This window comes from Lepisosteus oculatus, chromosome 4 (assembly GCF_040954835.1).
Source record: "Lepisosteus oculatus isolate fLepOcu1 chromosome 4, fLepOcu1.hap2, whole genome shotgun sequence".
Classification (NCBI taxonomy): Eukaryota; Metazoa; Chordata; class Actinopteri; order Semionotiformes; family Lepisosteidae; genus Lepisosteus; species Lepisosteus oculatus.
The window spans coordinates 3,540,366-3,555,131 of record NC_090699.1 but is presented as its reverse complement, the minus strand read 5'-3'; the positions used below and the strand labels follow the sequence as shown (position 1 = coordinate 3,555,131).

The following is a 14,766-nucleotide window of genomic DNA, read 5'->3' as shown; positions in this document are numbered from 1 at the left end:
AGTGCACATTTTGGTTACTGGAATAAAAATAATTTAGCTGACCTGTAGACTGAGGTCACTTGTAGCCTCATCTGTCTTGTTTGTGATGAACTGGCCAGGTTCACTAAAGCTGCACCTCTAAGTGGGGTTTTAAATCTGCAGTATTGCTGTAACTCACAATGAATTTCTTTGCACACAATCTCCAGACACGATGTTGCTTGTGGATCCTTGTAAATTGAGCTTTTATCAAGGTCCTAAAGCCAGTGTTGGAGATACGGAAGATGTTTCTAATCTCCTCTTAGACATCTTGGTCAGTGTTAAATTAAATGACAACAACAGAGTAATGCACAGTTTAAAAGAAAACCATTAATGGGGGTGATTAATTATGGTAGGAAAAAATGTCAATGTGTGGTGGACTGCTTTTTAAGTCATGTATGTGAAGATACCATAATTACTTGATTGTGATATAGTTTTAAAAGCCTTTAAATTTAGCAGTCTTTAAAATTTAAAATGATTAATGTACAAGACGGATTCATGTATAACCACATTACTACAGATTTAAAAGCATTATTGAGGCAAGAAACCAGCAAAACCAGAGTTCACAGGTTTATTTACTGGGTGATCAGAATCTTGACAGGTGTCTCAAAGCAACATCCTGCACAGCTTCTCTCCTGGACGTGTCCTGTGAGCCTATGAGTTCTCCTCCTTCTCCTTTCCTGAACACACAGAGGATACAGCACCTCAACACCATCCAAGACAGACCATTAACATGACCTGTGGGAGGTCCTGTGCAGTAAATACAGTTGTCAGCTGATAGCTAACTACAGAAATGTCATTGCCAGACACAGAAAACCATTATGAATTCTGCAAAAACATTTGTGCTTAAAAAATAGAAAATCTCAGTATGTTTGTGTCTCATATTAGTTTTAAATGCACATCTCTAAATGTAACACTATAGAACCAATAACTGAACTGAGACTTTACTGTACAGACCACTTCACTAGATACAGATTCACTAGATTTACTGTGGGACATTCCCCTCTGACTAAAGAGACTCAGTTCCTTCAGCCTGTCAGTGCAGGAGACTCCCTTCAGACTAAAGAAACTCAGTTCCTTCAGCCTGTCAGTATCTATTAGTCATAGACATTTTCTAGTCACCAACTTTTAATTTAGTCTAGTAGACTAAATTGTAATTATAATAGGTCTTACTTTTAGGTGACTAGAACAGACTTTTTACAACAGTTTTTACAACATTTTAGTCATACAGACATTTCAGTCAAGCAGTTTAATTTACTTGTGTAATAAAATGTATTTCTACGAAAATATTTAACAGCTCGAAGTTCGATATTCATTTTGTCAACAGTGTTTTCCCGCGGTACAGCACTGCGTCACGAAGCGAACAAAGTGAAATATTTCAGATGCGGTCGGAGAGGGCGGTACTGAGAGTCCTGAACTTGACGTTTTTCAGGTTGTTCTGAGAGTTTGGACTAAACACGGCTGGGATTAAAAAAAGGAGCGAATTGTAGCACGTTTTGTTCCAAGGTAGAAAGAGGGACAAAATAATGAAAGGAAATATATATACATCCCAAAATTACAGAAATAATCTCAGATAATGATGCTCATCCTGCTGAATAGATGAAATGCCGAAGCAGTGCAGTAATCTCCCGGTGCAGTCTCTTGTGTTTTGGGTTAGTTTATATATATTAAACACAGCTGAACACAACACCAGGAATGAGTTTAACTTCATTTCTTACTTGAACAGTTATTAAGCAGCTCAGCCATCTACTAACTCGCTTGCTCTAGGGAGCGTCTCACAATTACCACACTAACCAGCGCACAAGGGAGTGTGTTAAAACTACCTCTCATGACACAGTCCCTCTGTGGACAGTGAATCGTCCACATGAAATGTCCAAATGGCAGGATGGAAGACAAGACTGACAAGAAGCCCAAGTTTCTGTCCGTTGGCTTCCATATGAAGGAAAACAGAGCTCTCACTGCCCCATTATTACACTTAATTGGGAACCAAAATAAAGATCAGAAAAAAAGAACAGGCACAGCGCGTCCACTTTCCCCTGGGCCAGAGATCACATAAAACTTCCCTCACACTAAACAAACTTCCACACAAACTTCCCCATAAGAACATAAAATACACAATACTGAATATAGTCATGTATCCCTGTATTAAAGGGAGCCGGGTATTAGACTGGCTGTAGCTGCTCACAGACACGCCTCTGGTTACAAACTACAACTCCCATAACCACCCTGAGCCACTTCCTGTCTGCGTCACAGTCCCTATTCCTCCTGGCTGTGGTGACGTCAGCGGGTCCCTTCCCGTTCTGGCAGCTTCACAGTCACCGGCGCACGCAGGAGAGACTCACACGGGATTTCATTTTTAAACGTTTATTTTCTTAAAAATTAGAAAAAAAACACAGCAGGTTTCCAGAGATATTTACAAGTCAGGAGTACAGCAGGCTGGTACCGAGGTGTATCTCCCTCTCTCTTACATGTTATTTTCCCCGTTTAAAACTTTTACTGTAATATAACGCGACAACAACATCATCATCTACAATTCCTACTATATTGATGACCTCTTCTCACTGCCCGTCAGTAAACCCGTCTCCCAGTGTGAGCAGTGGACAGAGAGCTGGGAGAGAGTCAGCCTGTGTTCATGAGTCAGTGACGGGTTTAATCTCCACACTGACAGCAGGCAGCAGCTCAAGGTCTTTATCTGAATCCCAGGTACAGAAGACAGGATAGATCTTCTCCCCCTGAGGGAAGACCATGTCAGTGAAAGTGTAGACATGAGCTCTGGACTCCACTGTGTAAAAGGAGACCTTCCTCTCCTCAATATCCACACACACCCCCAGCTTCCTGGGCCGCAGACTGAGGGGGAGACAGGTCACAGGGTCAGTGAGAGCAGAGAAACCAGACTGGTAAGAGTAAGTGCCCAGACACCAGTAACCCTGCTGGGGAGAGAAGCTGAACTTTCCTTTCCTCTCTGCAGACTCTCTGGTCACTCCTATTATCCAGTATCGATTCACCTCCACCTCCCAGTAGTGTCTCCCTGAGGTGAAGGCCTCCCTGCTCACGACAGAGGACCTGTAATCAAACCTGTGAGGATTGTCAGAGAGACTCTTCCTCTGTCCCAGTCTCACTCTCTTCCCATCCTCAGACAGGCTGAGCTCACAGTGAGCTGTATCAGGGTCCAGAGTCACAGCAGCTGGGGAATAAAACACAAACATCATAACAGGCTCCTGCCAATCACAGTCCAACTCAACTCCATCAGACTGTGAAATGTCTTTGTCCCCAAACACACCGAGAGAGAAACACAAGTCAATTACTAATGACTGCTCTTGACTTCTTCAGCAGCTCGTTCATCTTCTCTGAGACCATTTTCCTGACGACGCAGAATAAAAAAGTGCTGAATTCAAAGACTGCATACTGCTCGTTTTTACAGAAAAAAAATAAATATAATGGAAAAAGCAAAACCTTGCTGAAATAAAGGACTTCACACTTACTTTGAACATATGAAGAAATATCTAAAGTATTCAAATTAAACAGAAATAATAATAATAATTTCTGATACGAGACAGTAGGAGCAGTATTAACTCTTAATTCTTAATACTGAATAAATACTCTCCCTTTGTCTGCCTGTCAATTTAGTGAAAATCAAAGAGTTTCCTGTCAGGTCTTATTTTTTTATTTACTCCTGGAGTCTAGAAATGCTGACGCAGCTACCTACATAAATTTATAAAAACACCTGCATAATGCTCATTTTTTACAGAAAAAAATATAATGGAAAGAACAAAACCTTGTGAAATATAAGAAAACCCACCATACTTTGAAAATGCCAAGAAATATCCAAAGTGTTCAATTTAAAGCAGAAATAACACATCCAGAAACCCGGAGAGAAAGACGAGAGAAACAGAGGCGCTCATACAGACTTCAGACTGCTCGCGCTCACTGTCCGCCTCTCTGATAGGAGACTCCAGCTGTCAATCAGTGAGCTCTGACCACTGACAGACGGGGGCGGGGCTTATACATGTTCACCGCGAATGTGGGTTTTAATCGCTCTTTCACTGATCTGCCTGTCAATCAAGTGACGATCAAAGAGACTCTTATCTGCTCTTGTTTTCTGACTCCTGGTGCCTAGAGAGGCTGACACAGCCACCTACATGAATTTATAAAAACACCTATCTCATTTCTAGACAGGGAGCCCCATTAGTTCTGTGATGATGAATGGCGCCCACTCCTGGACAAGAGTGGAAACCGCAGCCTGATCCCTGAAGCCGACATGACAACATCTTCCACTGATATTTCACACTTGTTCTGTGTAGAACAGGACACAGTGTCAAACACTGACTTACTCCACAGGAGAGTCTATCAGTCTGGAAACACAGACACCCTCTAGATCACTCCTGTTTGAAACGAGGTCCCCAATATCACAGGCAAACACCCCAATACACACTCACTCTGGTGGGATTAGTGAAATAATATTGACACTCCAGTGTCATCCTTAGTGAAATACACCACTGGGTCTCTTAATGACCAGGACCATGTGAGAACACCAGCTGGGCTGAAGAGAAAGACCCCAAAGTTATTACCCCTGGCCAGTAAGAGGAGCCCTACAGCCCCAGTAAATACCCCTCTTAAACTAACCATGAGCACCTGACTCTGACATGTCTGAGCTGCTCTGAGGAAAACAGGCTGTACTGTGACCCCAAGCTTCTCTCTGTCTGTGTGTCTGTGTCTCATGGAGAGCAAGCTGGGGTCCTGTATGTGAAAAGATGAATTCCTAATGCAAGAGATTGTATATGGCAAATAAAGAGATCTTGATCTTAAACGTGTGTCATTTTTACCATTTCTGTGACAAGTAGAATTGACACAGCTTTCCAAACATCTGTTCTTCTTGATGTGAAACTGCAGAAACATGTCCTGTACAGAGTGTTTGCTCACTCTTTCAACACTGAACAGAATACATTTACGATGACTTATACCTGCTGTTGGCTTCCTGTTACTGTTGGTCCCAGTAAACAGCAAGCCAGCAATGAACAAACTGTGTAACGGGTTGTGTGTCGTCCTGAATTCTTTTTCTTTTTGTCTGTCATTCCCCTATCTCTTCTCATTCATCTGCGCAAAATACACAGAAATACTGTTTCTTCCCCCTTCAACTCATACCTCTCCTGCATTTTACTGTGTAATTCCCAATTCAAGTGTATTTGATGTCTGCAGACTGTAGTCTAAAAGCGTTTGAGGTTTTTGTGCTTAAAGATTTAGTGACTGACCAACAATAACCTAAGACATTCTTATTTTGGCAGGATATCAAGAACAAATGATGTTGGGTTTTCCTATCGCTCTGTTTGTTCAGACAGATCAAGTCCTGACTGTTTCTTCCTGCTGACCCATCAGCCTGGTTGACATGTGAAGAGAAGCAGCCATTTCTCAGACAAGAGAGAGGCCTACAGGCCCCAGAGGAGCCCTGTACCAGAGTCACACTGCTGCCGCTCACAAGAGGCTGTGTGTCTGTGAAGCTGCAGGCCTCAGACACACTGACTGACTTCATGTCACTGAAACACTGTCAGTAAAGAGAGAGAATTAATTACCCCCTGTCCTGAGAGGAGGGCAATTCTCAGCTCAGTACTCTACTGCCCCTTCCTTTATCAGTGCTGGCATGAGTAACTGAACTTCTTATTTTGGCAGGAAATACATTATTTATTGTATTACTCTTGGCCTAGGAATAGTCCCTCAATTCAAAATAAATATCCCCAACTGTTATAGTAGTTTTTTCACACATACATTCTTAGACACACAGTCACTGTGTCACACTAAGGAGATAAAGACCTGTCTGATATGGAAACACAGAAGCTAAATTTACTCCCCCTGCCCTGTGAAGACAAACCCAAATCTGAGGTAAAAACCCCAATCTCTACTGACAGTAGAGATTAATGAACTGATGTTGAAATGACTGATCTATTCTGAGACAAACACCCCACTGAGTTTCTTACTGAACCCCCATCACTGCAGCCTGTCTCAGTAGAGCTCACAGCTCTCCGATTTATTCCCAGATCAATCACAGCCTCAGGGAGCGCAGTGGGAAGAGTCTTATATCCTATTTACAGTGTAGAGACTGCAGCAGCAGAGTGGGAAAAAGACAAACAAACAAAGTACAGCTGCAGTATCCCTGGAAAAGCAATGCAAAAGAGGGAAGAAACATAAATGATGAAAAAGGCCACTAACTACAAAAAGAAAAATAATCCTTACCATGGAGAAAAACACAAAAATAATCCTTATATTGCAAAAAACCCTCACCTGACTTCCAAGGATTTTGCACCAACTTTAAAGCCCTTTAGGAGAGAGAATGCTTCTCGTGTGCCTTCAGACAAGCCTGACCAGACCTGCCTTCACTCCCCATTTATACACTGCAGGGGCTGTATAGACTGTAACACACACTGAGACTGGGGAGCATATGGGGAAAAACATTCATGCCCAGATGAAAATAAACTTTTCTTACTTGATACATCCTCCTGTAAATCAGGATATATAAAAACAGAGAAAAACTGGGTTTGTTGTATGTTCTGTGTTTTGGCCTAGTTTTACAAGACGTACAGTAATCTGAAAAAGGGCACTGCTGTTAGGAGACATACGGTAGTTAAACAGGTACAGGCAGCAAAAAATGCCCCCAGGTACCAGGACTGGTTTACAGGGATTCAAATCTAGTTTATGTCATTTTCAGATAGGAAACTGGTTTTTAAACATGGAGTGGGAAGATATTTTTTTAAAACCCAGAGTAAGAGAGAGAGAGACAGAGGACAACAATCTGCAGGAGAGCCCAGAGTAAGAGAGAGACACAGAGGACAACAAGCTGCAGGAGAGCCCAGAGTAAGAGAGAGACACAGAGGACAACAAGCTTCAGGAGAGCCCAGAGTAAGAGAGAGACACAGAGGACAATGACCGACACCAACAGAAAGATTACAGCAGCTGAGAAATGAGCAGAGACTGTATTTTTTATATTTTCTGTACTACAAAAGGTGAAGATGTTCCTGTCATTTTTTTCAGGTATAACGGTCATGTACCCTAGGATTTGGACAGCTGATTGTTTCTGGCTCTGCTCCTGATTCCTCCTGATATTTCACATTTATTCTCAAAATCCAGGGTCACAGGCTCTGCCATATTTAGCCTGAAGACCCTCACGAAGGAGTGAGACTGATAAAGGATTGAACAGAGCTCACAGGACATGGCCTTTGGGTAGAACGAGTTTTGGAACACCTTCAGCCCCTCTGGAAGAATTTTCTCCTGGCCACTAGGTGAAGATCTCTTAAGGATCCCAATAGGATTTCATGTACTACATTACAGACGTGACACTGAAATACATCTTCTTTTTACCCACCAGGAACAACCAATTTACACTAAAGAGATCGTCTGAGATTGTATTCAAAACACCTCTGACACGAGGGCTTAAAACAGCCCCTGTGTCATCAAGAGATGACAGACCTACCTGCAGCACTGCAGATCCACTGCCATTCTGAAACACAGAGATACAGACAGTGTTAATCACAGTCACACACTGGAACACAGAGATACAGACACTGTTAATCACAGACACACTGGAACACAGAGATACAGGCACTGTTAATCACAGACACACACTGGAACACAGAGATACAGACACTGTTAATCTCAGTCACACATTAATAATGGTAATAAGATGTCAGTACTGTCAGCAATGTCAGTCAGCAGAGTTTCACACAGTGTACATACGTGATTTAGGGATAGGAGCTCGCTTCACAGCATCTGCGAGAGAGAGAGAGAGAGAGAGAGAGAGAGAGAGAGAGAGAGAGAGAGAGAGAGAGAGAGTAGATCTTTATTGTATTAAAGACCATTCTTGCTTCTTACCTGTTATTATACCAGAGTTTATACTACAGTCTGCAGTCAGTCAGTTCATTTCAGGATCCCCAGTCTCCACTGCAGTGTGGGTCAGAGTGTCAGTGAGTGTGAGCAGCAGTGGCTGTAAGACTGGAGTCTCACTCAATAAGACTGAGCAGCACAAGGCAATAAGACACACAGACACATCACAGGACACCCTGGAGTCTGGTGCTTGACCACTGAGAGAGATAAGAAATAAACACAGTCTGCAGTCTCCAGCACTGAGGGATATTTCAGATTTAAACAACCATCCATTGATACTGAATTCTGTTCATTGTTCAGTCAGATGAGTGAAAGTGTGGGCTGCTCTCACACAGACTAAGGGTCCTGTACCCACAGTGACCAGTATCACTGACTGACCTGGACCCACAGTGACCAGTATCACTGAGAGAGACACAGAGATGTCCTTCTCACTGGTCACACTGCCTGATCTCTGGACATCAGCTGGACAGTGAGAGATGACCAGTCACAATCCATGGTGAGCACATCTCCACACCAGGCCTGATCCAGGAAGACTGACACACAGACAGTATCAGTCTGACACAGACAGGGGCCCAGCTGGCTGAACACAAGCAGTCAGAGCAGCTGTGTTGTTCCAGCACTACAGACACTGTGTGTATAAGCAGGACACAGGCAGGACTGAGCTTCAGTCTAAAATTATTCAGTAATTTCTGTTTTAGGGAATGAATATTCAGAAGGTCTTGTAAAGTGGCTCAACGTCAGCTACACTTCGGAATGCAGTTTCATAGTTATACACAGTGCACAGGAAAGTTACACACAGTACATTTCGGCTAAGAACAGTTTTTTTCTTTGCATGTTGCCAGCCTAGAGCTTTATAAAATTTAAAACACCAGAGAGCTTTAAGACTAAAGAAGACAGTTTGAGACTACAGATCACTCACCCAGTTCTCTCTGAAGCAAGTTGTTCACTGAAAATAATAAAGACATTCATTGGATATTCTAGTGTACGAAACAAGACACAAAAATAATACTTTATACCGATCTGTTTAACTACAAAATATCAAAACAAAAGATTATTTTTTCTTCTATACACTGGCTAAAATATATTAAAATCTTTTATTTTAAAAAATCAAAATGGCTTTTTGAATGTGTACTTGAATCTTTGGAGTAGAGGGCTTTAAAGCTATTTTACAACGCAGTCGATACAGAACATTCAAAATAATATTTACTTACCATTAAATGTCCATAGAATTTCCTGCTCTATAAGAACCAAAAAGAGTCAGTTACACTGATACAGGCTCCTGCACTGACACAAGTATTTAAAGAATAAGTAATAACACTAACACATTAGCCTGATATAATTAATATAATGCCATTCAGATTACCTCAGCGTTTCTCCACTGTAAGTAACAGTCAGCAACACTAATATAGGCTCCTGCACTGACACCAGTTTTAAAGAGTCACACTAATATAATTAAAAAACACCTCCTTCTGTGGATCTGCTCAACACTGATTATTCTCTATCAGCTGATGAGGTGGTGATTTCTCATCTCAAGATGAGAAAGATGAGTTCTTCTGTTTGTGAAGTGATGTTCCTTTAAGATCTGCAGAGCTGAATCCTACTGTTTTACTGGCATGAGCTGTATCAGACAGACTGGAGAAGATCCTGTATTGACGGGTCTAGAGAGGTGTGTTCAGTAGACTGTGACCCTGATATATTAACAGCAGCTGTATCAGACAGGGTGGAGGAGATCCTGTACTGACTGGGGTCAAGACTGATGTGTTCAGTAGACTGTGTGACCCTGATATATTAACAACAGCTGTATCAGACAGGGCGGATAAGATCCTGTTCTGACTGGTGTCTAAAGAGGTGTGTTCAGTAGACTGTGACCCTGATATATTAACAGCAGCTGTATCAGACAGGGTGGAGGAGATCCTGTACTGACTGGGGTCAAGACTGATGTGTTCAGTAGAGTGTGTGACCCTGATATATTAACAGCAGCTGTATCAGACAGGGTGGAGAAGATCCTGTTATTGACTGTAGTCCAGAGTGATGTGTTCAGTAGAGTGTATGGACCCTGTCGTCACTCCTCCCAAAACACTGCCACACTCTGACCAGTACTACACAGGTCACTGAGCAGAAAGAGCCCCAGTCCTGAGGAACAGCTCCTCTCCTCAGCTCACACTGTCTCTCTCGCTCTCTGGCACAGGCTGAGTGAGGTTCTCTAGAGCTTCCAGAGTGGGCTCACTGAGACAGAGCAAACCACAGCAGGGATCTTCTCTACTGGGCTCACTGGTAGGGATGAGTGTGTGTGCAGCTTGTGAGATGTGTGTGTTTGGATTAAGAGAATTATTCAAATTTGAATTAATACACAATTTATTACAAGTAAAGATTGTTTCTTTAGGCCAGCATCTAAGAGAACATTCAGTTGCATGAAAAGAGTTTTACAAAGTGCTCAATATAACTGCTGAAATATGGAGAGTGGATCTGGCCAAGTGTTAGAGTGTTTCCACAGGAACACTGAACACACTCTGTTCTGAAATCACCATAACCCCTAACCCACTCTTCTCCAAGGGGTAAGAGAAAGGATGGATCCCAGCAGGAAGATTTTGGATATGTGGCTGCTGTGCATTTCCATCACAGCTGAAAAGTTCAGATGTTCACTGTTGTCTATAGATGCTGATGAACCAACTCGTGACAGCGTCAAAACTCACCTCCACTGGATAAACACTCACATCCGAAGAGAGAGAGGTGTTTTAACCCTGGAAGGAGTGGTTCTGTAACTGTAAGGAAAGCTGTTGTGGGCCGGTACTGGTTCTGACTGATAGGAATGCATCCTGTATCCTACAGTATGGATCTGCCAATATAGCCTACTCTGAGAAGATGATCTCCTCGGATCTTCAGTTCTGGTGTCTGGTGTCTGTATACTGAATCCTGTTATCAAGAGTAGGTGTCCTTTGTTGCTGAAACACTGTCATATAGTGGGACTTTAAACCCATCTCTACACAAACATTCGCACAAATGAATATGTATGTATAATGAGCACATACTGTCCATTCTTCTCCACTGAATCACCAGAAGTACTGATGCTGCTACAGTAACAGCTGCTGTTAAGAAAAATGTCACCATCCATCCAGAGGGAGCAGGGAAATAGGCTCCTGGAAAACAGGAATATTATCCCACAGAAGCTGACCGATCAATAGCCGTGTGTTTTACTGTCAGCGTGAAATAAGATTTATATTTAATTTACAACAAACAGCCATCTCGAATGTCCACTAAAGCACTCATTAGTGTAAAGCACACTGCAGTATGCAAACATCTGGTCTGGCGTCCCAAATTTCACTGCTCAAACCAGATTTCTAGGCAGTACTGGTATTGCATTAGATGTTACTGAAACAGTGGCTTCATTTAAATGGCTTTTCTTTTTAGTATAATGATCATGTCCTGAAATTCTAACATTTATATGTTATATAAACTTAAGCACTGTAAAATGTATACCAAGCTACCTGTTTAAAATGAAATGTGGCTTTACAGTGTTTTTTTTCTGAAAAGGTGATAATATACCATGAATAAAGCCGGGATCAGACCTTAATTTTTTTAATCTGTCTGGTTTCACTGAAATTCTCAGAAAACGTGGAAATTTATGGAGTGACATCAAATAAATAAAAAAATAAACGAATCAAAACAACAATTGCTGATACATTGTTGAGGAATTCCTCATACAGATGCATACAGTACCTCAACAATAACAAGGGAAATTGCAATAATAATAAATTCAATGTATTGATCTAAACATAGTGGAGAGTGTACCAGTTACAATGATTCTGATGGTACGCAGCAAAGTCATTAAAATACTTCTAAAAAAATTAAATAAAATCGTTTTCTCATTGATTTTATACAGAATTACAAAATTCTGTATACAGTATGTAATTAAAAAATTCTATAGTGTTATACAGTATTGTGACATACAGTATTGTATTTGGAGTTGTGCATAAATATTGTACTTGATGAAGCTGTTGCTAGTACAGTGTTCTTAAATTGTCAGGATGAATTAACACTTTATTACCTTAATAAATTAACACGTAGACACATTCAATACTTGTCATTAATTCATGAATATGAATTATGTGAGCATTACACAGCAGAGTATTAAGCTTTGAGTGATGATAATAGTTTCCTAGTGCAGGTTGTGCTCAGTGTTCCAGGTGTGTTATGTCCTGGGTGTGTGTTATACCTCAGCTGTGTTACAGGTGAGCTCCAGTGTTCATGTTTAATACTCACTGGGTATGTGGAGCTGAGATTCCCAGTCTGCCTTGGGCTGTGTGCTTCTCACCAGGCAGGAGAAGATGTTGGACTCCTGTTTGACTAGGATGTAGCTGCTGACACTGAGGAGCCCCTGACTGTCCGTGTCCACTGTGGGGGGCTGTGATGTCACCTCGTTTCCATCCCTGTCTGTCCAGATCACTGCAGGTTGAGGGAACCAGCCCTCTGATCTGCACAGCAGCTGGGCCTGATCTCCTCCAGGGGAGTGGAGAGACACTGAGGGCTGGGAGCCCAGGGCTGTGGATTCATCACAACAGGAGACATTTCACAGCTGAGGTTTGGCATAGACATCAGTGATGTGAGATTGGAAACAGACTTACTGTGATCAGTGTTGTGTTGTTTCATCCTGACTAACACAAGCCATGTGGTCTGTACCTTGCTGTGTTGTGTAGTGCTATGCTGTACCGTGTTATGTTAGTGACGTGTGTTAAAAGGAAAGAAAATTAAAACATGTGGAAAGCCACTCACCTCTAACACCCAGGTCAATAAGAGCTACTTCATAATGCCGAGGAGATCGAACCAGGCAGTTATAGAGCCCATGATCAGTGCGCCTCACATCTCTCAGTCTCAGAGACACGTTGCCTTTGAAGAGCTTCCCTGGGAAAAGTTCAGCTCTTCCCCTGTATGATGGAAACTGATTCTCAAGTCTATACCCGTGGTTGTGGTACAAACACACAGGAGCTGTGAAATCCTCTCTGAACCACCTGATCTCTAGATCCTCAGTCTGATGTCTGGTGAGAGGTAACAGGGCAGGACAGCGTCTTCACCAGGGGACACAACTACAGGAGCAGCTGGACCAACAACCTGAAACACCTCTGAAAGAGAAAGAGCACAGCTGACATGAGTCTTCAGCCTCAACACAGACAAACACTCTGAGACAAACTGTAGATCATCACTGGCAGAATAAAGCAGAGCAGCTCAGTGACACACAGTGTTTTCTACAAACAGCCCATCACTGATTCAGACCCACATGTGACTGAGGAGCACTGAAGATCAGTGAGTCTCATCTCACCATCTGCTCCTCTTCTTCACATTAGTGTTTCCCAAACTGGGGTCTGGATCTCTCACCCAGGACCCTCAGATCCTCACCTTCACTCACTGATAGAAGAGCTGTGACTGTGTTCACTGGGGATTTGTTACTCTGCAGTGACAGTAGGGGGTTAAATCAGGTTCTTTATCTGTGTCTCTCACTCTGATTTTTGGTCCTTTATATAGTGAAACAATTCACATACAGAACCCAGATTAAACTGCTGATTAATACTCCAAACACAATCAGAACACATAAACACTGGAGGCACAGTGGGATGTAGCCATGGACCTGAATGATTCCAGGTTTTATTCAGCAGTTTTTACAATACAAAATAAGATATTCACCAACATCTGGACACACAACACAGAATGAAGATGAACTACAGGCAAGATCCAGTCAGGCTCCTTTAACAAGTGTCAGTTGTAACATCTCTCCATCTTCCACACACAAACTTCTGACACACTGGAATGTCCTGTGTGGTTTTGGTCACTCCAGGACTCCCTCTGTAAGTGATGAGTACCTGATGTAGCCAACATTAACTCCCACACTGAGGCACAGACTGGCAGAGAGGGTGAAGCAGCTCTCAGGTCAGCAGTGTGACTTGGCCATGATTGACACTGTCTCTGAGTCTGTCAGCTCATCCCACTGTGATGAAAATCCTTCCCTGAGTCTGAGCATCCATTTGCACTGTTTAGATCTCATCTAGACAACAGTCAGGTCAGATAAATGTTACAATCATCAGCTTCAGAAATTGGATTCTTAGAAACTGTACTATTTTCAGTCATCAGTGTGAAATCTGAGTTCTGGTCAGGTTATTGATTAAAACACCAATAAGAGTCTCACTGTACCTGATCCTGAGACACAGGACTGGTGGAGAAACAGCAGAGTCAAAACGAACCACTGTGACTGGTCAGACTCCATCTCTGAAACAAAGAAACACTCTGAAGTAAGAAATAAACACACTTATGAGTTACACTTCACATCTGAATTAAAGAAAATCACCAACAGAGATCAAATGTTTCTGAAAGACACAGGTAGTACTCTTTATTGAAACAGACGCTCGCCCTGACTTGTCACTGTGCCATATTCCCATTAACAGAAGCACTGATCTTGCAGACTTCTTCACTAAAATCTATATCCAGAGCAAAAATACAGTGAGAAGTTCCTCTCAATCTTAGTCCCGACCTGACTGTTCACTCACACACTGCTGTACCTGACTGATCTCACTGTCACTCCAGCACACAGCAGCTTCAGTCCTGACCTGACTGTTCACTCACACACTGCTGTACCTGACTGATCTCACTGTCACTCCAGCACACAGCAGCTTCAGTCCTGACCTGACTGTTCATTTACTCACTTCTGTAACCAACCTGATTTCACTGTCACTCCAGCAAACAGCAGCTTCAGACTTGAATACTAAATCTTCTTCAGCATATAGATAAACTCTTGAGTCAGAAACTGTGCTGTCTCAGTGCTGGTCTGTAATTATTATTATGTGCTGTAAGGTGAAGTATTTTCTCCTGTTTAATCCTCCATCTTATACACAGTAA

The 14,766-nt window shown here is 42.3% G+C and overlaps 1 protein-coding gene across 3 annotated transcripts in view; it reads right to left on the bottom strand.

Annotated features, from left to right (window-relative positions):
• Positions 1-2,416: 2,416 nt before the first annotated feature.
• Positions 2,417-14,766, bottom strand: part of LOC138238069 (butyrophilin subfamily 1 member A1-like) — a 32,928-nt gene continuing 20,578 nt past the window's right edge. The window contains exons 1-10 of one of the 3 annotated variants that reach the window (XM_069187928.1): positions 14,574-14,587; positions 14,065-14,139; positions 12,655-13,001; positions 12,145-12,423; positions 10,914-11,021; positions 9,096-9,122; positions 8,804-8,830; positions 7,738-7,770; positions 7,475-7,501; positions 2,417-3,199 (exon numbers count right to left, since the gene is read on the bottom strand). In XM_069187928.1, the coding sequence (XP_069044029.1) occupies positions 2,646-3,199; positions 7,475-7,501; positions 7,738-7,770; positions 8,804-8,830; positions 9,096-9,122; positions 10,914-10,992 (747 nt within the window). In that variant the 5' untranslated portion in view covers positions 10,993-11,021; positions 12,145-12,423; positions 12,655-13,001; positions 14,065-14,139; positions 14,574-14,587 and the 3' untranslated portion in view covers positions 2,417-2,645. Of the gene's footprint in view, positions 3,200-7,474; positions 7,502-7,737; positions 7,771-8,803; positions 8,831-9,095; positions 9,123-10,913; positions 11,776-12,144; positions 12,424-12,654; positions 13,002-14,064; positions 14,140-14,573; positions 14,588-14,766 lie in introns of those variants that run through there. The other 2 variants (XM_069187930.1, XM_069187929.1) reach the window with 2 other exon arrangements.